General features: G+C 41.2%; 1 protein-coding gene across 2 annotated transcripts; it reads right to left on the reverse strand.

Annotated features, from left to right (window-relative positions):
• Nucleotides 1-92: 92 nt before the first annotated feature.
• emilin1a (elastin microfibril interfacer 1a) lies at nt 93-24938 on the reverse strand. Of its 2 annotated transcripts, none has more exons than XM_079353328.1 (12): nt 24588-24938; nt 11097-11213; nt 8785-8978; nt 8470-8569; nt 7727-7835; nt 7287-7463; nt 4997-6274; nt 3265-3679; nt 2781-2906; nt 2601-2618; nt 2367-2501; nt 93-1793 (listed from the first exon to the last, which is right to left on the reverse strand). In XM_079353328.1, exons 1-12 carry the CDS (start codon nt 24734-24736, stop codon nt 1474-1476), a joined length of 3138 nt encoding a protein of 1045 aa, XP_079209454.1. In that variant the 5' UTR covers nt 24737-24938; the 3' UTR covers nt 93-1473. The 2 variants fall into 2 exon arrangements, with proteins under 2 accessions (XP_079209454.1, XP_079209455.1); XM_079353329.1 differs by lacking the exon at nt 24588-24938 and adding an exon at nt 15592-15708.
• Between the last annotated feature and the right edge of the window lie 361 nt (nt 24939-25299).

The following is a 25299-nucleotide window of genomic DNA, read 5'->3' on the forward strand; positions in this document are numbered from 1 at the left end:
TTCGGCTAAACTGGGTAAAAACTGGAACATACTTGCTCATTCCATAAAGGAAAACAATCCAGATAAAACAGAGAAGGTTGATACCAGCTGTGTAAAATTTGAATACTGTATTTGAGGCATACTTGTGGCAAATCATACAAAATTTATACAGTACCTAGTAATGTGAAGTGGTGACTCATACAGCTTATAATGGGAAGACTGTTGACAAATATGTACATTCCTTCAATGTCATATAATCCATAAAAATACATCAAAATACAGTTTCACACCTTACAGAGTAAAAGTTTAAAAAAACAAAACACTTTGCATTGTATCACAAAAACTTAATTTGCAGACATTATTTCATGAATAATTTCCACATTAAGTATAATATATTATGTGGCCATCAGCTGTATTGTCTCTGCAGAAAATGTGCAATTTTCCTTTTTAAATCCATTTAATAATATTTACAAGCTTGATATCACGCACACTATTTCTTCTAGAGACCCTTTAATAACACTTCTCTGAAGGCAGGAGATGTGTGCAGTCATGCAAGACTCAGGATAACTGAAATAAAGAAAGGGGATGACTAGGTTCATTATTTGCTATTTTTAACTTTGCATAAAGATTCCACTGTAAGATAGTAACAGTTTATAGCCGTAAGTACTTGATCCTTCAAGAGGTTTAGATGTCCCTTAATAGGACAGAAAAAATCCCCACTCTTCCCCATGACAATCCTACAGCCTACTTTTTGTCTCTGGGCAGAAGTCATGTCCTAAAATGGTCTTATTATTGTGCTGTGGTGTGATTTATAAAATCCCGTGGTTATTCAACTGAACTGTCAGTGACTTCATTTGTGCATTTCCTTCTTAAGAATAGTGGTTTGGACTGTGACCTCCTCCATTTATATCACTGTTTGTTTAAAAAAAATTGGATTGGCATCCAGCACCATTATTCTGGGAAGTGAAACAATGAACGGGTAAAAATGAAACTTTATCAGAAAGGAAAATGAAAGCATCCTCTGAACACATGATGTTAACTGGCTTGATAGTACAAAAAGTAAGGAAAAAAACAACCAATCATTTCCCAGCTTACAGAATTTCCTTTGTACACCAATGTGAGAGCTGAAGGCAATCTGGTGTAATTAGTCAAGAGTTCAAGTTTATAGCACTGCATTATATGGAATAATAAGATAACCCTGCAGTGTGTTTCTTTTTAACAAAACATGTACTGAAATAAAAACACAATGGCTTTTTGCAAAAACTGTGATACACAAACAATGATTGTGGTTGAAAAGGAACCTTTTCCCTTCCCGATTAGCACAAAGTAAAGTATAAAATAAATCTCTCTACACTGAATGAATCCAGTCCAGTAATTTAAGTCTGTTTGACTGTTCAGAAGTCCATCTGTCTCCTAAAGTCCAGCAGACGAACACAATGCAATCCATCCAATAGTTTTATCCAGACCGACTGACTACAACAACACTTCATCCAATCACACGGTCTCGTACAGCAGCATCCCACTGAAGATGGTCAAAGGTTCAGAGGAGTAGGCCAGTTTGCCAGTGACGAGGTCGATACAGACTGTGTCTCCCGCCTGCATGGGCAGGATGATATTGAAAACAGCCAAAGCTCCAGGGATGTGTTTTGCCTCCGCCATTGGCTTCTCTAGGCCTTCAGGCTGATACCCAGCTGAGTCCACTCGGGCCACACCAGTGTTAGACTTGGACAACACCGCCTCTATCTTCATGTTTTTATGGCCTGTAAGGATTCCACTGAAAAAGTACTTTCCGCTCACAGGAGCTGTGAAATAACCTGGAGGAAACAATGAAAACTTTAAATTGTGTAGTTTGATTGTCAGTTTGATTATAGATTTTGGTTTACGTAAGAACTGAATGTATGGAAACATCACAAATATAAAGGGTCAGGTTATAATGACAGAGTTTGAAGTATTCATCGCTGGATTCTCTAGATTCACCACTACAACTGAATAAAGGCAAGTTCATTTTGATGCTCATGCAGGTTGCCATTTCACAGACACTGAAGCTTCAGTGTTTAGCCATCTCTGAATCTGTCTCGCAAAACTTTTTGTGTTCTAACCTCTCTCCATTTTTTGAAAGCATCTCCATTATTTATCCAAGTCTTAACATGTCCTTGCTTGTGGAGCTTATTACAAACATGCAGAGGCTTTTTTGGAAGAATCAGTTATATCTGAACCAGTTCTCCTGCCCGCTTCCATCGCTGCAACACCTGTTGGTATGATGTGATACAGTAACTGGTCTCATGTCTAACAAACCAAGGAGCGAGGGGCAAAAAAGTCCAGAAAAGGAGAGCAAAGGGTGAGCTTTTCTTAAACCATTACATTTGATTTCTTTACCATAAGCTCACCTGTTTTGGGGTTGTAGACGTTATTTTCATTGACAAAGACGCTATTGAACACGATAGTCCCTGCATTCCTCATGGGGCGAGTTAGTGCAGCAGAAAAAGAGAGGCGTGGCACGTGGGCGTCGGACCCTGGATGACCTGATCTCAGACAAGAGGAAAAAAGTATGAGTTATATGGAATAGAAGATAAAACATATTCAGCTCTATTGATTATCTTGATAATAAGAACATCACATACCCTGTTCACCCCTGAGACCTGAGAACAAAGATGAAGGATAAAAATTTATGAACCATCAATCTTAGCTGTTAACAGATTCATTATTATTCTTTAAGTGTGCAGAGAAAGATGTAAGATAACGCTAATATGGCTAACCTATGTTTAATCAAATAACTCAAAGTGAAAGTTTGTTATCTTTACCTGGGGGTCCAACATCTCCTTGCCTGCCCTCTCTTCCTGGAGGTCCCACCCTTCCTTGAGGTCCTACAAGTCCCTGGGGTCCACGCTCCCCTTTCTCCCCACGTGGGCCCGTAAGACCAGGTGGACCTTTATCAGAAAAAAAAAAAAACTTTATGAGACATCACAGCTGGAAAAGACACTCCTGAAAATCCTTTTCACCAGTAATGGAGAAATCTGAGAGGGATTCTAAAAATACATGCAAAGTTTAAGCCAAGAAAGTTCAAATATATCTTCTGGTGTGCGTAGTGATGTGTCTTTCACCCTGATGTTTACTTAAACTCCCCTTTCAGAAGGATTATAGACTTAATAGGCTCTTTAAGTGAGTGCTTCTCAGAAACACAGTCTGGATTCTTTCTGTATTTTCCCCTGACCTTGCCTCCCTCAAAGTGAGCGCTATTTCTAATCCAAAAGATAAATCTCATGCCCTCTGTCCTCTGCGACTCACCCATGAAGTCCTGCTGTATGAAACTGTGGAACTCCTTCACCAAGTCCACCACTGAGGAGTTCAGCCTGTGTATGTTGGAGTGGACGTTCTCCAGCTGAACGTTCTGGATATCGTCGATAAGGTCTCCTTGAGACATCACCGTGACATTGAGACCGTTAACACAGTTCCACAGCCCAGACACGTGTCTGCTCAGGCCCTCCTTGATCCTCTCCAGGCTGTCTGAAAAAGAGTCAAAGCGTCCACACAGTCCTTCCAGCTTGGAGAGTCTTTGGTCCAGGCCATCGCTGGAGCGCCGGCACTCCCCAATCTCTGTCACAAAGTTGCTCCTTATTATTTGGATCTCTTTGTCCAGACTGCCAAATCTAATATTTGAATCATCGACGTGCTCGGTCAGCTCCTTCTGCAAATTGTCCACCTTGTAGAGAATGTAGACATTTGTTAATGTGTGTATTTTGGAAAGGTTTCTTTTGAAAAGTGGTCATATATAAGTAAACTTTTTTTCCACCTATGCTCTGATTTATTTTCCTATTGTATCTTATACACACAAAATATGTAAGCATATAATCTAAACCATGTCTGTCAAGAACTCAGGGTTTGCAATAGGCTCAAATATTTTTCTAACTACTATAATATTTTGTCAAAAGACGGTTGCCAAAATAACCAAAAGGAATGTTTGACGGACACTGAAGCTGTTTCTGGGGTCATGAAGGAAAGTTATGCTGCTGTACAAATGCTTTAATAAAACAACAAACACATCAAGAACAAAATGACCATTATTGTTGTCATAATGATGTTCGGATCTCCTGTTTAGTTCAATGGGTCGAGTTCAACATATCACAGTGCAGAGCTTCTCGACAGGGGCCCCAAGAGAGGCCATAGAATAAATGATTGGGATTATGAAATATTTTCTTTATTTTTGCTGCTTACAACAGAGTAGCAGCTTGGCTTTATACGAGGCCCGGACCGATATTGGATTTTTAGGGGGAGATGCCAACATCTATATTAGGGAAGGAAAGGATCAGATACAGGTATAAGGAACGATATCTTTCTTGGATTTATCATTGATCTGTAGAGATAGATTTTGATATAGATATACTCAAAAATTGTGTTGATCCCTTAAATGCATTTATCGAACACTTGTGAAAGAAACTGGCACTCCAGAGAGAGAACAGCGAGTGTAATACCATAATGCTCTATTTAACTGGTGAATAAATCTGGTAATATCAGTGCATACGTATGTGTGATAAAATTAGCCTACATTGATCATCACTTGATACAGGATGCTATTATCGGCCAACATTATCGGCTGGGTGATTAATCGGTCGAGCTTTACTTTATACATTGAGGTACGTTGGTTCACCACTCTGGTCCAGACTGGATTTCATCAAGATCTACTAAATGGATCGACATAAAGTTTTCCATATATTTATAGGCCTCAATAACTAATCTTTCGAATTAGTTTAACAGCTCCAAGACTCTTGATATCCTAACACCAAGAAAAAAAAAGATGCAAGTCAGCGTTGCTAAAATTTCAGATATGACTTTGCTCTCTAGGCATGAAGATATATTCAAGTACAAAATAAGCTAAGAAGGAAATGTTTGCAGTTGGTTGTTACTGATACAACTAAGAGGAGAATGATTTGTTAGACTTCATTATAGATTGACGGGACATTAGTTCAGTTAAAGGGTTGCAAAAAGAAAACACTACTTCAACATCACAATATCATCTTACCTCAGAGATGATATCATCCTTGGTGTTGGCCAGGTCAGTCAGAGTGTTTCCATGCCTCTGTACAGTTCTTCCCAGGCCCTTCAAAGTGTCATTGATGGAGTTGAATGTCAGCATGACCCCAGCTAGCTCTCCTTGGATTGACTTCAGATCGCCTCCTAACCTCCCTGTATGGACGCCGTGACCATCAAGGCGGTTCTTAAGATCATTTATGTTGATTTTACACTGCCCTGTACACTCCTCCACTTCCTCTCTGAGTCGGCCTACTTCCTCCTGAAGGTTGGAGCACACCTGAGAGCAGACAGACTCTCCCGAGTCGACCTTCCTGCGCAGATCTGTTAGTTCTGCCTGGCACTTGCTGAGGCCAATGCTGGTGGAGTTAGTGAGTGAACGCAAGTCTTTCTCTATACTGCTGCAAATGGAGCAGTCTTCCAACTCACGCCCCAATGTTTCCACCTCAGTGAAAATCCGGTTGAAATTCTCACCATTCTCCCCCGTCAAATGCTTGATCTTTTTGACATCGTTTGATAAATCGATCACTCTGTCAATAAGCGAGTCTCCTGTAACAGACAAATCTTTTAACCTTGTGTTAAACTTTTGAATCTCCTCTTGGTTGGCCACAACTCTCCACTGTAAGGTTTTCACAGTATCATCCGTCTTACGACCTTTCCCATTAGGTCCGCAGGTCTCATTGCACATGTTTGAGGTCGAGGTTAGCCTTCTGTCCAGGAAGGTTGTTATGTTTTCCAGCTGACTTAACCGCCTACTGTGGTCGGTGACAGTATCACCAAGAACAGCCACATCCAGCTCTATCTTACCGATCTTGAAGCTGTGGTCATCCAGCCGGCTGAGGACCATGTTGCGCAGCTGTGTCACATCTCTCTGGACGCTGTCCTTCATGTTGTTCCCGGTGTTAGTGCACCTTTGCTCTGTCTTCCTCACTGTACTATTCATCCTCTTCTCCAATTCTCTCAGTCTGCCATTCAACCTGTCCTCTGTCACTCTTCCCTTTCCTCCACCTGTCCCGGCGAGCTCTTTATCCAGCCGCCCTTTAATGGTGTCACATTTGTTAGCTGTGGTGGTGACGCGGACCTCTACATTGGTCATCCTCTTCTCCAGCTCAGTGACAGTGTTGCAGCAGGCCTTAGAGTGTTCAGTCTCACTGCGGGAGATGTCCAGGCTTTGCCTCAGGTGCTGGTCCATGGAGCTGATCAGCTTCTCCAGGGCTTGGATCCGCTCCCTGTCCTCTTGCTGCTGGCGCCTCAGGTCCTCCACACCTGCCTTCAAGAGACAGGGATAGCAAGAACGGTTTGGTAATGTGTCAGCATTCAACATCTAATGTTTAATTTCAAGTAATGTGCAGCTTGCCTTTTGCACATTTTCCACATGTCCACTACACACCTACAGTTTGTGATGAATTAACAGACGTAAAGGGATATGGATAAAATGGATATGAAACTGTCATTAACATGAAGAAGGCTTTAAGGATATTTATGAATGTTCTCATTGACTGTCATTCGGTCAATTATGTCATCATTAATGCAAAGTTGATAATGTTAAGTATGTCATGGTGGTTAAAACAAACAATTCAGCTGTATCTGTTAACATCACATGAACCTGTCATATGTGGTGAGTGTTGACATTGGCTGTCATTATAACAGGATCATAAATAATGTCTTTGAGCTCAAGTAACGTGGGACACTTTGGACTAGATATTAAGATGACACAGTTAAGTTGTCATGACTTGTCTTAGTTAATGTCACAGGTGTCATATCATGTTAATGTCAGTCTTATGCATAGCCCTTTAAATAAAGTGTTAGCAGACTTGATTAGAAGTGATGCTAATCAAATACTGACAATACAATAAATGACAAGTCAAATTACATCAAATGAATCCAAATTAGCTAAAATAGGGTTTGGTTTATTTATATATAAATATGGAGATCAACACAAACTGTTGGTTTTATGTTTAATTCAACTTCCCAATCCTTTCAAACGGCTGAATTATAATGTTTTGACCATGGGATACTTGTGGACCATCTTTTATTCTTTGTTGATGCAGCGGTTTACACAGGAATGCAATTTTCATTTATAACCATCTGCAGGTGGGTAATATTTATGTCATGCTTTAGGCAGTGGAAATAACTTGCAGGAGTCTATGTGCAACAAAGTATATACATTTTACGGCTACACAAACTATGACAAGAAATAATAGGCATAAATAACGAGAACAAAGGAGAACAATGTTTGGGCCTGAGGCCTGCACATTTGATTTGTACATATTGAGTTTTACCTGGCAGGAGGAGCAGGACAAAGACACCCTTCTCTCGAGCTCTGTCAGTATCTCTTCCTTCAGAGTATTCAGCTGGTTTCCTCCAGAGCCTCCTCCTCCCTTGACCCCTCCGTCCAGTTCATTTCCCCGTCCGTTCACAAGGTGGTTGTTGATGGTTAGCAGGGTCTGGTCGTGGACCTGAAAAAAAATTACCAGAAAAAAAAGTTCACTTATTGTAAAATGTCTAAGATTGCATTAAAATGATAAATATGGGGGCACCAGATAGCCAAAGTGATGTCATGTGCCACATAAGCAAAGGCTAAGTCCTTCATCGAGGGCCATGGGTTCAAATCTAGCCTTAGTACTTTGCTGCATTTCATTCCCCACTTTTTCTGACAAACATTTCCTGTCTCAGTTCTTCTATGATATGAAGGCTGTACAAACAAATGTACAGTGTTTACCTGTGTTCTGTTGTAGAGATGATCCAGTTTAGTCTGGATGCTGTTGATGGTTTCCTTCATGTGTGGCTGAGCTGAATCCGCTGGGACAATGGCCCCATTCAGACCAGGCCTACATAGAAGAAGGATAAAGGTTTTGATAAGTTTTGGATAACCTTGGTACCTGATCGATAAGAAATAGCGTCCAAATAGTCCTCGCAGGTCTGGCCTGCTTGTTGACAGCAACCAGCTCACCACAATATTGTGGCTTCTAGAGATAGCCACAAACATCCGATTTGATCACCAGACCTCAAAAACGAAGTGGAAACATACTTTTTTTCGCTATTCTCTGTGCTTGTCAGCTTCCTCCACAGAGCCTGTTAACATAGCTTTCAAGAAATAATATGACGTTAAGTTTTGATTTTGGGAGTGATGTCCAGCCCACTGATCTCTATGTCTTTAGCTTCAGTTTCACCCCTAATGACCAAAACAGCCTCCGATGACACAAAATGACAATTTTTCAGTCATCTGCGGCACCTTTTCAGAAAAGAAACACAGAGCTGTCCCGTCTCAGGTGGAAATAAGTGCGGGATGCACAACATACTATCAGGTTTCTAATGATACAAAGCTTAATGCAAATGGATAAATTAAAACTTTAACCCATAAAACTCGCACATGGCATGTATGTAGACAGCTCTGGTTTGCATGTGATCACACTACATGCTTTGAAACATTTACAGGATTTATCTAGAACAATATTTACTTACAGTTTCTGGTTCATGCCATGAATGGTGGTCTGCATGTTGTGGAGGTCTTTGGTCAGCCCACGGACCGTGTCCTCCAGCTGTCTGATCCTCTCATTGTCACCTAGAGACAAGAGACAAAAGTCAATATGCAGATAAAATATTTGCTGTCAAATAATGTTTATGAGAAGCAAACAGTTTACTCATGAGTATTACATGTTATGAAGTAAATGTTTAAAGTGAAGTCAGCAGTCGTACTGGATTATAATCAAACACATTTTTCCAATATTTCTTCTTCTGTGTAACTGCCGTTACTGGATCTCTTTTTAAACACTCTACCTTCTCTCTGTCCACCCCCATTGTTGTAGCCCGCCTGTGAGACCCGGGGTCGACCTCCATGGACCTGGGTGTCTGTGGTTCCCCTTGGCCCATCCTGGCAATCTTCCCCAGAGTAACCATGGCAACACTTCCACTCCATTTCTGTCACCATTTTGTAAGCTACCTTGTACCTCGGCCTTCTGTATGTCCGGTAGCTGAGGATGAAATGAAAACAGTCTTTGTTATTTGACTTTATAAGACTTGCATCAGATCATCATAAAGACATATCGGATTCAGAGTGTGAACATGTGAAGGACCCCTAGTGGTGTCTGACTGCTGTACACTGTTAATATTTATGTTCAGTGAGCAGGAGTGTGTCCAGACTTTTTAATGGGGTGGCCAAACTGGGGCCCTGACTTATGCAAGGGTGGCAAATGTACACACACACGATTCAACTTCATTTATTTACCTTTTTGATTTACACCCTCTACTTCTAAGTCATAAAAGTGGATGGTGACATATACACATTTTCATAGGTTAACTCTTTAAGACCTCAACATGATGTTGTCCAAAGTCAGACGAAATTGCATTCAAACTGTCCAGGAGTTTGAAGAATTGCTTGCAAAGAATTTACTTACAATTTAAAATATAAGAAGATTAGAACATATGTTTCATCAACATCTACAGAAAATAACTAGCAGCCTATTGCAACACAGACCAAGATGTTGATTTGAAAATTAGTCCCACTTCTGACAAATAGCCAATTAGAATTTTGAATTTTGGGATGGCCAATATTTAACATCAAATCAACAACTATGGATGGAATAAGCTTTATTAACTTTAGATGTTACTCGTGTCTGATATTAAAACAATTATGAACTACATTTACGCAGCACTATCTCTTAGCTTGACTGTGAACTATTCAAATGACAAGTGAAGTATTTTGTTTTGGGATACTTTCTGTATGTGTCATATACCTCTACAGCTGAAAAGACTTACTGTGTGAACAACAATGCAATAAATAAACCAGAATTGGCCGGAAGTCTCAATAAAGATTTACGGTGGCCTCATAAGCACATTAACAAGCCTTAACTGGGAGCCTTCAGCACACCGCTCTCCTTTTTGCCAGCCCACAAACATCACTGCAGGTATTGCAAGGCCTTTTTCTGTGCCACAGAAAAGATTTCATCTTCAAGCTGCCTCCTTTGAAAGCGTGAGAAAAAAAGGAATCCAACGTCTTCTTGGAGGAAAAACAAAAACAGGGCTCGGAAAGACCGCCGGGGGAGGAGTTTGTCGAGTAAGGAAAAGAGTAAGAAAGGGAGGAGAATCATAAAAGAAAGAAAGACAGCGCAAGAAGAAGAAATTGTTTTTACAGGACGGGAGACTAGACTGTGGTGCCTGGAACCCCTGTCAGCCTCATTCTTAGCATAGTCCAGGTTTAGGCCAAGGCCTCTGGCAGGCATGGGGATCAAGCAGCCAGGCCAGGGTCAAAACTGGAGAAGGCTTCAAAAGAGGTAAAACATCAGGAGTGCTTGATTAATGCTGCCTTGAAAGCATCCACATTTGGAAAAGTTACACAACACAAACACAATTCAATCCAACGTTTGTATGATCAAATTCCCTTTGGTCTGCATCAGGCAAATTGAACCTCGACCGCAGTAACGTGTTTGAGACCAGAACCTAGCGTAAAAGAATAAACAGCCAAATCCTTTTGTTGAAGATGTTGGATAGGACAATGACGAGAGACGCGAAACTTTGGGAGGAGTGATTCAGGGGGTGACAGGCAGCAGAGCCAAGGTTGGATCTGAACCTGAGGCTAATAGCTACTGTATAAAGGGCGCACAACATAACCGCTAGGCTATCCCGCGCCTCAAACAGCCAAATCCAGGGCATTAAATCTGTAGTGATGATCTGCCTATAAGTGAGCCGTTGTGAGTCAGTGAGCCAAGTGAGTGTATTTTATACATTGGCAATTGCTTCTCATATTTTATTTTATTTAAGTACTTGTTGTTTAGCCTTCTTTTTACTTTTTTTACCAATACACCAAGACAAATTCCTCATATATGTAAATGTACTTGGCAATAAAACCAATTCTGATTCCATAACCTGACACCTTCCTGACAAGTCTGTACTGGAAACAAAACAGAAGAAAGAAAGAAAAAAAGAACGGAATAAATTCCATATCTAAAGACAGGAAAGGATGGATGAGAAGAGGATTCATACTTCTGTGGAATCTGAAGACAGGAAGTTGCTGTAGTTAAATTGAATCGCCTAAAGATTGTATTTCAGTAACAGAGGAGATAGAAAATACCGAAGATGGGACGGATACTCACGCAACTCTAGGACATTGGCCCCAGGTGCAGCGTTGATAGTCTGGCTTGATGTATGTCTCCACTCCATCCTCCATCACACAGCTGACAGTGCGTGTCACCACATAGGCACACCAGTTCCTATAAAATAACACACGCAGGAAAAAGGGGATGAATAACTTTGTGGTGCCTGGCAGTTTTCACTGAGTAAAGAGTCAGGCGTTGACATAAACATAGCAGCCTTCTCACACACACACACACACACGCACACACACACACACACGTACACACTCAGTATACACTCTGCTGCTGCTCTTTGTCTCCAGGCAAAAAAGAGAGACTTGAAAAAATACGAATCTAGATTCTTGTCACTTATTTGATTGTTCGGCTCCGCTGTGAGGCTTGAGATAAATATCTCAAAACCCTGGGCTGATTATATTTCTGTACAACTTTCAAGAGAAATTGTTCCCCTGCACAAATGTCTGATCGGTTCAGGATAACTGCATGAGTTTAACAATGGCTGCCATTGTGTGCCTCCCAAACTCAACACTAACCAACCCACAAAAAGACACGCACACACACACACGCACACAAACACACCCACACACACATGCTTACATATTCTTGAAGACTTTAAACTGCATATCCATGTGAACATCTACCCGTGGCAATATATTTTTTCAATATTTATTTTTTAACTTTTATGGCTTTTTTAGAGAGATCGATCAGATAGTGTCAGAAATCAGGGATAGAGAGAGTGTGGGTGTGGGTTACATGCACAATGACAAGGAGCCACAGGTCAGATTTGAACCCTGTGCACCTCTTTTTAAGGACTTTGGCTGCTGAACATGGGACAATGAATTAAACACGAGGCTACTGGTAAGTGCCATTGTGTGCCTCCCAAACTCAACATCAACCAGAAGGACTAGCACACACAAACACACACATATACACGCACATGTTACCAACAGGGGACTTTCATTTTACACTACACAAGTGTGGACTAAAAAATACAAAAAAGTATTACCACCTTTACTTGTTATGTCTTTTACCATAATGTGACTATTAGTGTGTTTTTTTCTGTTTTTACAATGATACCACTAACATGTTTAAAACTCCAAGTGGATCGATAATATTTGTTTTAGATTACATGAATGATTTAATGAATGACTCTACTCATAACCCGAGAGTGACTAATTTTGGGGGCATCTTGTTTAGCCAATTTTTAGACATGACTTCTTTTTGCTTCATTGTTTATAGTCAGACAAAAGACTTGAGAAGCAAGAAGGTAGTTGGTTCTAAAAAAACATTTTTAGACATTGATTAAAACCAAATCATCATTAAATCATTAGCAACAGGTTTCAGGATTGTATTACTGCAGACTGCTTTCTGCCCTTTTTAATCCTCAGTCCTCACAGACTGTTACCATGCACAGATAAATGACAGGTGAAAAGCCTTGTGGGTAAAACTACTTGGACTACAAAAGCTAGCACACTTCCGATAGAAAAATCTGCATTAAAATCTCCTGATTTTAATGATACACTGGGGATACAGGATATGCTAACTACAGTAAAAAGCGAGTCAGAACTTTGCATACCTGAGCATAAGGACTTCACTATAGGACTATACAAGCCGTGTCCAGACTTTAATAAAGACTGCTTTTAACTCAAACTGATTTATCAACTTATCATACATCCTTTGTAATGGGTTGACCACATGGGCGTGTCCAGAAGGTTGACCAGGAGGGCATTGGGCCCCCCTTCAAATCTTTATCACCTCAGCTGCTACCCCAAAATCTTAAACTATGATCGGCTATTTGCCCGGTTAGAGGCGGGACTTGGGTGGGAGTAAAAAAAATACAGTTTGGCTGTGTTGAAAAAGGCTGCATGTAGTTTTCTTTAAATGTTGATGTTGCATATTTTAGTTTATTAAGTACTTAAAAATAAAAATATTAAATTAAATAATTAATTAAATAATAACAGTAATATTGCACATCTATTTCATTAGACAAGTGTGTAGAAAAAGAATGAGCAAATATAAATGTAAAAGCTATTGCTCACTCTCCTACTTGCAATTCACAAACAATGCTTTTGGTACACAGCAATGTATCTTTGCATGTTCGACAGTGTGTAGGAGTTTGTCTGTAAGGATATTAAATTGTTACTAAGTGAAATTAGGAGTAATTCAATGGAAATCCTTCTTGTATATGTGTGAACACAAATGCCACCCAATTAGGCCATCCTAGTCAAAAAAGTCTGAACACAGACCTGGTTGACCAAAACTGAAGCCTGTAGTTGACCAACCATCCCATCCACAGTATTAGCTGACTTAGCTTATCTGATCTTTTTTGTGATCAAAGTCCACTTTTAAAACAGCGCTCCAACAGCACTGGATAGATGAGAGCTCTGAGAGCTCATTTTAAAAGTGAATGAGCAGCTGGAAAACTAATGCATGCAGATACAAAAAGTGGCTGTGTGCTAATTCTTTGCGTTTGGCACGAGAAGCAAATGTGCTGCTGTTTTATAGATCCAGAAGCACTGAACAAGATGGAGTGGCAACTTGGCAAACATAAGTGGAATATTCTCTCCCATTGAAGTACCTTTTTTTATACTGTCCACCAAATCCTGTGAGGCCACCTCGGCCATCTTGGTCATTGCTGGTAGACATGATAGCAGCAAAAGCTTCTAAGTCTGTCTCCTTTAGTGCTGATCTGGTTTTGCAAAGTGGAGTTTTGAGAGCTTTTTTTTTTTTAAACTAAAGACAGAAGTCTGTTGCTGTGGGTTTGTCAGAAACTTTTTTAAATATATTTGATCATATTTGTATTAATATTTGTATTGATTGTTGATTGTAGCAGCTCTCAATGTATACCCTAAGTCAAACAAAATAAACTGTGCAGTTAATGCTATGATTATTTCACAAAAGAAAATTGTCCACATGCACAGGGACAGTTTTAAGAAACACATACACTCTCTCACACACTACTTAATGTCTACATGCTTCTCAATATGTCCTAATCCCTTCTGACCTGCCTTGACCCCCAGATATCTTTCATGATCAGAACCACAGATAGGTTTAAGACACAGACGTCCTTCAGTTGCTTTCTATCATCATTTTCCTATTACCCAGAATCCTCAACCCCTGCTATTCCCTCGATGGCTATTATGGCCAATTAGTGTCACTCTTGCATTCATCCGAGCCGAACTATAGTCGGTTGACAGATAAAAGTTGGAGCATACAAGGAGTTCCTTCATGATGAAAAGTCCATCAGCAGGTTCCCTCTCTGTCCGTCCGTCTGTCTTTCCTCTTTCTGTCAGTTTTCATGTCACTTCTTCTCTGTTGCTCTCCGTGCAGCTCAATCAATTTTCTTTTTTTTGGCCCTCCTTGTCAGGGTGGTATTCTTTCTTTCCATCTCACACTTGCTGTTTCTTTTAATTCATTCCTCTCCATCTGTGTCTATTCCCTGTCCATGTTTATTATCTCCTTCTCTTCCTCACAGCTTGTTTTCATCTCCTCCTCTGTGTGTGACTACACCTCTCCACTGCTCCCCTAAGACTGTTATCCTCCCCTTCATTCCAGAGTTGGTCTGACTGACAGAAAGAGTTTATCATGTTTCGATCCTCCCCTGTCCCTGATGACCTCCTCCTCATGACCCCCTATTCCTGTTGCTACTGTACGTGGGAAAGTGAACAGGACTAATGAACTGTCAGATTCTACATAAAAGGTTTTCCTCAACAATCACGAGGAACGCTCCAAGGATTGGTTGACCTACAGTATAAGACATGCATGTTAAATACATTTTCTCAGTTTCAGTGTTGAGGTATATTTTATGCACAGTGGAGTATTTTCTTACATCTATGGAGCTTTTATAAATAACGCACATAGAATGAAGACATTTTAAAATTGATGTTATATTCTGTTGTTATTTGGTTTGGTAACAAAAGGAACGGATGGCAGAACTAGTAAATTACCAGAGTTATGATGACATTATGCAAATACAAATGCACAAGCCAATCTCTTTTTATCATATTGTTAGGCCCAAAACAGAACAGGTCAGTCTGCCTTAATTATCAGTCGCAATATATTTAGTTGTTATCATTTGTATGAAGCTCTAAGCCCAGGGTACATTATGTGATTTCAGCCCTATTGCATGTTGTAAGTCCTGATGTGTACACCAAGGCAAATCACTGCCTGATCAGCTGCTCCCAACCACACGAGTTTGACATTTTGGTCGTATGACTAAATAAATCGCACAGTATTATAGGCAAAGCCACAAGTCGATTTTGATTTCCCCATGGATTTTACCTGCATAAATAAGAGACAGCACCTGAACTTACCATGACCAGAGCAGGCATGTCTTCCCCCTCCTATAATAAAAAAATATTATGTAAGAATTATCAGCTAACATCCAGCTGATAATGCTTACTTTTCATAATTTAGCTGCTAGTAAGTTTGAATTTATCTTTGATGCAGTTGGTGTGTGAAAGAGCCTTTTCACATGAGGCATTAGATTGTTACGTACCATACCTAATCGTGCCCCACCCCCTCTGTCATCCCCAGCTGGGCTGCGTTAATATAAGTAACATCGTTCCATGCCTGAGTACACTTGAGTATGTACACAGTCCGATAGAGCAGGTTGCACATAGTAGTTGGTTTCAGATCCGACAAGGAGCAGAAAAAGAAGTGGCAACCATGGCAACCACTCACCGGCTGAGCCCAACCTGCTAACTGTGGATGTTTTTGTTATTTCCGAGAAGCCACAAAGAACCCTCTTTTGACTTCCAGCCGTGCTACCCAGAGGACAAAACAGGCCCATTTCACACAGGCACAACCGTTTTTAAAGCAGCGGGAGCCATTTAGAATTACGCCATATCGCGGTCCACTTCCTTGTTCGAGCAAGGTTGCGTTCACATCCTTCTCGAGTACACACATCGGGTACATGACTGAGGCTTCTTAAAGAGGTGGTCTCTGGCGCGGTACCCAAGTACTGTCCACACTGATCAAATGTAACCGCCTTTGGGGTTAAGTATTCTCAGATCCTGGCCTGGGTGAGACCACCCTGAGAGCGTTGCTGGTGTGTGTACGCCAACTTGACCCATGCATAGACAGAAATCAACATCCGTCTATGTGAGTAAATCTAATGGCAACTGTGAATGCTCCATCTCGATTTAACTCAAACAGTGTGAGCTCTCAGGTCATACGACGAGTAGAATAGTTACATCTTCTCAAAACAAGACATTATGGGTTCTCGGGGTCCTTACTTAATTAAAAACATGGATTGAACATTGGTGTCTGATGAAGACACTTTTCACTGTTGAAATGTGGCTTACTTTGTATATAGCATATCATGTTCCTTTGGAGTCACCACAACCACCAAATCAAACACATGTGAATGTTTTCAAGCTGAAGTCAACTGTTTTTCATACGTCTACAAAGTTTTCTAACGCCTCTTCCAAAGAATTGTGACTTCTCAGAGTCATCCAAACACCCTTCTCTATTTATGCACATGATTGTGTTACAGTTTTCTGTTCTGTGGTTTGTGTAGTTGCCATTAATGTTTCTATAGCTTGGATGGCTGGTGATTTAGAGAATCTCTCTGCCACCATATCTGGTAACACAAGTCCATCCAAACACAGCTGTGTGTCCCATCATGTGTTTCCAGAGTATTGTGGTTCGTCGCAGTGATCTCTGTTTTATTATGCCATTGGATGGTTTGAGTCTGAGCTATCTGCACTAGGGCTTGTTACACTTTAATGTGTGCTTTGGACTGAGAGTTTTTGTTTTTGAACGCCAATCTAAAATCTCCATCAGGAGTTGGAGCGATACAGAGGGGAGCAAGACTATTTAAAATAAGACAGTGGTGATAAATCAAATAGCTCTGCTTCTTTCTCCTGCAGTCCCAATGTGTTGCTTTAAGTCACTATGATTCAGTAAGACAGCTCTGCCAATCCATTATCCCGACTAAGTGACTCTCAGGGTCACAGACACAGCAGATAAAACATACAGTTGGCAACATTCACATCCCATCATCCCTGATGGCGAACAGGCGCTGTGTCCCATATAAATAAACACAACCCTCACACTTTGGTTCAAGACTGAGCAGACACAGATGTGGATGCATGGCAACACATATACAATAAAAATTCAATAAAGTCATCAAACACTGAAACCCAATGTTTGATTAAAAATAGAATCAAATAATGTCAACAGCAGGAACTGGTTAACATGACCCTGTCACAACCTTTTTGAAACATTGCGAGGAGTAATAGGGAACAGTTAATTTTCCTTTTCTACTTCCCTATCTTTTGTTTTCTGTTGATTAATTGAACTGGTTTTAATGGGAGAAATGTGGAATGGGTTTAAGCTGTGTTGAAGTGCATTCAGTGTGGATACTGTGTCGCCTTTAAATGACCTAATAAAACTGAGGCAGCTGAGAGAGGAGCCGTATGGATGCCCCTACGACTGCCGACCAACACTTAAAGGAAAACTGAACTTATAGAGGAGGTCTGTGCTTGTCGCACTCACACAACCCCGCCCGGTGCAAACAAGGGCAGACCAGCATGATCTGACCAAGCCTTGTGTTTTCCCTGTCATGAGAACCAGTCCTTTCTGCCACCTGTCCACTTCAGGTTCGAGCTGTCTTTTTGGTTCAAATTATAAGATATATGTAGTCGGTGCTCGCTCTGAACATGTTGATGTCATCACATTTAAAACAGGCAAATCATTCTTCAATATTAATAAAACATTTGTTTCAACATCTAGCTTGTTCTCCTTCTGTTACTTCTGTTTTCATTTCTATTCTGCACAGTATCACAACTATTTAGATTTTAGAGTTTCACACATACAGCATGTGCAAACATCTAATTGTCTCTTTAACTTCCAAACAGCCGCACTGATTGTGCACATCACCTTCTCCGCTGGTGTATTTCCCATAATTCACTCAGGCCTTCTCCCTCCAGTGAAAAACATAAGAGAAGTCTTTATACTCCAGGATGGATGTGTGTGGGTGTGTGTGCTTAGGTTTAGGCGTATGCCCTGCACAAAAAGAGAGTACAGTGTGTTGGTTATTCCCATTCACGTGTGCCTGCATACATGTTTCCTGTTGGAATGGTGACATTACCCCTCCCCTTCTCCCTGACCACTGTGACGTTAAGACATTCAAACAGTAATCCAATAAAGGCCCATTAATCCAAATAGCTGCAGAGAAATTGTTCAAATGAAAGTTAACAAGACTTGGCATCTTTTTCACAAGTGTGAAATAAAGTAACTGTTATGGGACAAACACACAGCAGTCAATAAAGAGCTACACACAAGGTCCCTGTACATTTTACACAATAAAACTTTAAAAACTTTAGCAAAAACCTTCCTTTAAGTGTAAACCTTTGTGTTGTTTGAGCCCCTAAATCATAAGTATCATGACTTTTCATTGGATTGACAAGATTCAGAATGACAGATTCACGCCCTGCAACAAAGCATTTAAAAGCATCAGCTTCTCTCAGATCTTTCGGTAATTGATTCCAAGTTCTCGAAGTACGATGTCTAAGAGCAGCATCACCCGATGTGTTCGCTCTGCTCAGAGGAACGCTGCTTCCCACAGAACAATGTGTGGCAGATGTTATGTGCTACTTCCTTTAACAAGAGAATTATCCTATTTGACGTGTTTTCTAACACCATGTTTCGTTTTAACATATGGAAAGACTGAAAGACGAAGTCTAACTGCTTTTGTTAGAGACCATCCACATCTGGTTAACTTGCCTATACAATAAAGAACAGCTGGAGTAACCATTGAGAGGTGAATTCATCAAAATGTGTGAGCTGACTTGGTGAAAAAAATCCATCCAAGTGGAAAAATGAACTGATAGCATATACAAGACTGAAACTGTTTTAGGTAATCCTGATAATTTCACACAAAAAAAAAACAATGTCAGGACGGCATACACCTGAGAATGTACAACATTTTAATGTCTCCAGATATCCAAGATGGAGGACAAAGAAGAGCCCAACACTAGAATGACAGTATTGCACTTGTGTTGAGGCTGAGTTAGTTATTCCCAGTATTATTGAAAGTCTGGAAAAGAACAGACATTTACAAGTGAAAGTCATCAGCTGTCAAACAGATGAACTGTGTGAAACAATTAGAAACAGTACACATAACAGTATTATGTGCTCCTGTGCACTACAAACAAAGCAATGAGACTGAGGCATTATTCATTAGCAAACAAATACAAATGTGCACACTACTTCTGTCTGTTGTTTAATGCTGAGCAGGTAGTAAGTGTGTGTGTGTGTGTGTGTGTGTGTGTGTGTGTGTGTGTGTGTGTGTGTGTGTGTGTGTGTTTGTGTGTGTGTGTGTGTGTGTGTGTGTGTGTGTGTGTGGGAAACAGCTGCCTATTAAACAACAGTGAGAGTGGACCAAAACAGTGAAATGTTGGGCCATAAAACCAAAACAATGAGCTTAGACATGTTGTAAAGCTCTGTATGGCTGAGGTAAACTGCATGCTCCGCTGATTAGTCCCTGTTTTAACCACCACAAGAGATTTACCTCTTACTCTCTTGTCTGCAGTTTTATGAAATTGCTTTTTTTTTTCTTTTTCCAAAAATATTCACAATAACACATAAAAAGAAAAACAATGTATTCTAACATGGACACTCATTTGTTAATCAAGACACACACGTCCTTCACCTGCAGACACATTCAGACCAATAATTCATTACAGCTTTGTCAGGCGCTAAGCAGTAAACTTTCACTGTGCACGTCTTATTCTTATTTACTGAGCCATAACTCAGCATGACTGAAACGTTTGCACCTGTCTGAGCATCACTTTATTTACCAATAAATTTCACCTTCTTATAAAACAGCAGACGCTCACGTAGCCAGGCAGGAAGTAGCAGTCTGACATCTCAACTCACACATACCAGGTTCCTTTTACTCAGCATTGTCTCTGCATGGGCCCTACGGAAGAGGAACTGTGTGTAAAACTGGAATAGTCTGAGACAAAAGTGACACAGAGAGTAAGTGGGTGGAAGAAGGAATGAAGGAATGAGAAAGAAAGAAAATGGGGTTCAGCAGTTAAACAAAGAAAACACTTGACAGCGCCTATTGTTAAAGGATCTTTCAGTTAACTTCAAGGGAAGGCTTCGACAGCGACCTGAATGAGTGGATGAAAAGGGGTGTGTCTAATGTTTGAACTGTGACCCAAAGGTCAAGCACCCTTCCAATGTCCTAGTGAAGGTATACCCCTATACACACACCGCAAAGCACACAAACTGTCACAAACGACAGCCTACACACTCGAGTGCACTCACTCATGCTCGAGTGAACGCACGCCAACACACACACACACACACACACACACGGGAGCAGACACACATTCTTACGATCTCTCCGCGCTGTCTTGAAATGCAGTTTCTAGCACACACACCATTTTCCCTTTGGACTGGTTCCAACATCAAGGGACAGTGTGGCTGTGTAAACTTCTCTCTGATTGTTTAGCCTGGCGGTCACGAAGATATATGGAGAACGTCCATGATACTGCCATGTGCTTTAGCATGAGTGCTGAGATAAATCATGCACAGAGGTCTGCGCTTGGTGTTTTTGGTGCTCCCTCCAACCATTTATGGAGTGGTGTCCGTTTGAAAAACAAGTCCGCTGAAGGCCAGATAGTTACTAAAATAGTAAAGATTATTAAAGCAGGTAAGATTTTATTTGCTGCTACAAATTTGTTTTGTGGTTTAATGTCTTGTCATGTTTTCTATTTATCATTTAAGATGAGGGATTCAACTTTGTTCTGTACTTTTAACCTAACAACATGAAAAAAGCTTTTTCCGGTGAATTGCATGCTGGGAACTGTGGTAATTAGGTCACAATAGCTCTAACCTGAAAGGATCCCTCTTCCCACATTTGCATTACCATATATAATGAGATTTCTTTACTTCTCTAATTAGCAGAAAGCAGAAAATCACACACATGAAGTAAATTTGGAGTCTTTCCAAAGTCCTGTCAGGACAAAGACAATCCTGTTACAGTCGTAATGCTTGGAAACACACGGTGCTTCTTGGAATGTTGAGGGTCTTCAGATAGGATACGGCGGACACTTAGAGCCTATCTGCACCGTGCCGAGCTGAGCACAGCCCAAAGTGTTGCATGCTGTCAATGAACGCTGCACAGAAGTAAAGAAAATAACACCTTGGGCGCAGCGCTGACGTGACGACACGTGGCCGTGGCCAATAGGAGGAAGATCAGATCACAACAAACGGTGTCCCTCTCTTCTGAGCTCCATCACCAAATTAAAGACCTACCAAGACTGCAGGAAGACATTTATTATTTAGAAAGATATTCCAACAGTTTGGGGCGAGCCAGGTGTGTTTTAACATTTCATGAGAGTAAAATTATTACAGCAAGTTTTCAAGCCAAAGACATAAATCAAAGTTGTTGTTTGTTGTTTTTTTTAAAGTTGACCTCCCTTCGTTAACAATAAAAACACCTGAATGCAATGCAAGAGCATTGTCAAGTAAGACCCTAAAAGAAACAGGAAATGTAAAAAAAAAATGGCAGGAAGTAAAAGAAAGTCCTTTTTTATTTCCGCACAGGGCAGGATCAGTGTGAGGAAACGGTCAGGGCGAGTCTGACACTGAAGTTGCTGAATGTGGTTGAGGTCAGGGTTCTGTGAACATCAGGCGAGTTCTTTCACATCAAACTGGGTTAAAAAAAAAAAAAAAAACTAAATTAATGGGTCTGCCTTTGTCTATGGAGGCATTGTGACACTAAACAGGAAAGGGCTTGACTCAAACTGTGAGCACAAAGTTGGAAACAGAATCAGATAAATTGTGTTAAATATTATAGATTTTGTCCATATAAGACACACGATGTGGTGCTGTAATATGTGTGTCACTATTGTGGACAAGCTCTGCTGAACTTCAGGAACACAGACAAGACTGTGTCTTTGCCTTTCTGACTCTCCAACTTTCCTGTCTCACTGTAACCTGTATCAACAAGGCAGAGGTCACAAAACAATCAAAACACAGCTTATTGTAGAAGAGCGACAATATGTGACCAGAGAAGAGTGTGCAAGTCTTCGTATGGCCCCTCTTACCAAATGCTAAAGTTGAGGAGAAAAAAAAGTGGTTTCCTGACAGACGGACGGACGGACGGGCGGACGGACGGACGGACGGACGGACGGACGGACGGACGGACGGACGGACAGACAGACAGACAGACAGACAGACAGACAGACAGACAGACAGACAGACAGACAGACAGACAGACAGACAGACAGACAGACATGTCTGTATCTTATTCAGATGTCTCATCCTTCAAACTGCACGTGAGCCTTCACACATCAGCAGTCCACCTGCGTCTAACCCCAAACACATGGCTCCTTCTTTCTCCCCGTCACTGCCTTGAGCTGATGGGATGACGTGCAGATCGGACATTTGGCAGGAGATGTGTAGGACCGCTCTGGGTCCTCCTGAGCCCTCCGCATTAGACCCCTGCTGGATGTCTTCAGTTCACTCGACAGCCTTTATCACTTATGGAATACTTCACACATCTGTCAAAACACATCAATTGAGTTCAAACAGATGTCAGAGGGGCAAACCGCTCTGCCACGGGCCAGCGCATTCTTCTCCCCGATGCGTCGCTGTGTGAGTGTGTGTGGTGTTTGATTGTGTTTGTCACAGAGCAGTCATGCTGACTCCTTCATAGCCTACTGGTTTCAGCAGGGGGAAGGCATGTTAAGACCCCGGGCCCTCTCTTCTCTTCTTCAGTCTGTCTTTTCTCTTTTCAAGCTGCTCCTCCTGGACTTTCCTCCCTTTTCCCTCCTCTCTTGTCACGCCTGCTTAGTTTCTCCCCATTTCATCTGTTTCTTTTGCACTCTCCTGCCATGTTTTCACTTATCATTTTATTTTTTACTAAGTATAGTTTCTTATTTACGTTTTCCTTTCATCTTTCCATTTTTAAAACCTCACTAAGTTTCACTGCCCTTCTTTTTCCTCCATGCTTTCCCTCGATTCCCCTTCTCTGTATACCTCCCACTGTCTCTCATTCACAGTCGGCAACAGTTCAGCTTCATCATGCACCAAGGAGGTCAGCCATCCACACATCGTGACTCAGGCAGCAGTAGCAGCTCTGATGTGGAGAGAAACCTGACAGAATCTCATATTGCAGAGGCTCAACTCCCAGAAGTCTGTGTTGCGTTGCGTACACACACGTACACACACACACACACACACACACACACACACACACACGCTAAGTGCAAACACATGCAGGCACACAAGCAGACACAGAACACATGTGCGAGGTACAGGCTCTGTCCTTCATTTACTCCAGCAGTCTGTTGTGACCTCTTTTTCACACACATGCACACACATAATAAGTCAATCAATGAGCCGAAAGTTCCTCATTCATTCCATTAGAAGCTGAACTGTACTGTTCAAAGAGATGTGGGGGCCGTCATCATATATCATATTGGGGGAGAGGGCAGAAACTAAAACACACTGGGGTTGTATCAGCGCAACAAAAACAAATATAGTGGTGTAGACCTTAAGTCTAAAAAATCTAACAAAACACATTATAAATCTTTCAGATGAATAATGCCCAAATATTCTGCATCCCTGCAGTTTATCAATACCCTCAGAGCTGACCATTTACCTTTACTTAAACGGAAAACACTGCTTGTCAGAATGATGTATTCCACTAAAACAAGGCTGAGACTGAGGGGGGGTGCTTTAAAAAATTCTGCGCTGCCTGAGAACTTTTCACTTGGGGCTCTGAAACAGTAAATATCTGTAAGCCCTGTAAGCCCTATCCAGCGCTCAGCCCCCACACTCCTCCACCCACCCATCACTCCCATTCTGTGGGGCCCCACTGTGAAGAACATGCACTCACCTAGAACACATTGACCAAAAAATGACAACACTGACAGCACGTTTACTTCTGCAAGGTACAGTATCTGATGATAATGTCCTTTTATGGAGACTTACAGAGATCTTTATGAAGACAATGAGCTCCAGTATTGAGTATTACTTATGAATGAACAACATGCGGGTTATCGGCGCTGATTTTCTCATTATTAATTAATGCTAATTCATTTGGTTTAAATGTGATTTCTTGTTATTCAAGTGGTTAAAACCTGAGGGCTACAACCTCAGATCACTCTATCATAAATTGTGTTAAATAGTATGTAATTAGTTAATTATAATCACCAGTTAACGTTCATTAAATCTTCAAACACCTCTTAAAATTACAGTCAAAAAAACGGAATGCCGTTTCATTCACGGTTTAATAAATCTGAAGAAGACAGCTATCAGTGGACAAATCAGTTTGCTCATATGGGTCCGTCCTTAACCATCGCATAGTTTGTTCAAAGGTCCCCAGATTCAAGCAACCACATGGTTATGTTGACCCAGGCATTCATTACAACTCTAATGTATACTGTGTTGTGAATTGTTGCACAACGCTTAAACTTATGGAGCCACAGGTGTGAACGTTTACGCACAAGTGATCCTTGATCCTACCTGTGTCTGCTGGCCGCTCTCTGTCCCGTTTGGACACTGGACTCCGAATACCCAAGACCCCAACTAACCCGGGCCAGCGTGAAGGCAAGCAGGTAAAACACCGTCTCCATCCTCAGGTCCAGTAAAGGTTTTAATATAAACAATGTCATTTAATTCCAAAGTTTATCGAAGGAAAGTCTCCCGTTGATCTTCAGTAAAGTTTTGTCGTTGATCGAGGATTGTTAGCCATGACTTCAGAGGGTGAGAAAGTCCCGTAAACGTCGCACAGTCCAGTCAAGTGCATTTCAGAGTTAACTGAAGCGATGGAGTCAGACTGCTGCTTCTGCTTCTACTGACGAGTGAAGCAACATGAGGAAAGTTTCCTGTCAAAGCTCCAGGAGCACTCATGCCCGCTGCGCTCTCTCTCTCTCTCTCTCTCTCTCTCTCTCTCTCTCTCTCTCTCTCTCTCTCTCTCTCTCTCTCTCTCTCTCTCTCTCTCTCTCTCTCTCTCTCTCTCTCTCTCTCTCTCTCTCTCTCTCTGCTCTAATGCAGCCCAATTACATTTCCTCTCTGTTTTTAGCCAAACTCTTTTCGGTTCCATTCAACTAAAGCTGAATTTCAACACAATAACAAAAAGACAATCCAAAAGAAACAAGGTTCCCCCAGAAAACATTAAAAGCCCCAGACATTGAGGGTCTAACTCAGGTGGAACATAGTACCTTTTGTTTCATAA

The sequence above is a fragment of the Symphodus melops genome, assembly GCF_947650265.1.
Source record: "Symphodus melops genome assembly, chromosome: 1".
Taxonomy (NCBI): Eukaryota; Metazoa; Chordata; class Actinopteri; order Labriformes; family Labridae; genus Symphodus; species Symphodus melops.

Bases quoted from the DNA above. Each gene is read 5' to 3' on its own strand.
- emilin1a (XM_079353328.1), bottom strand. From the start codon at position 24,736: ATGACATTGTTTATATTAAAACCTTTACTGGACCTGAGGATGGAGACG. The intron at 11,214-24,587 runs GTAGGATCAAGG...GTTATTTTATAG, and splicing joins AGAGCGGCCAGCAGACACAG to GAACTGGTGTGCCTATGTGG. The intron at 2,907-3,264 runs GTGAGTCGCAGA...TTTCTGATAAAG, and splicing joins CATACAGCAGGACTTCATGG to GTCCACCTGGTCTTACGGGC.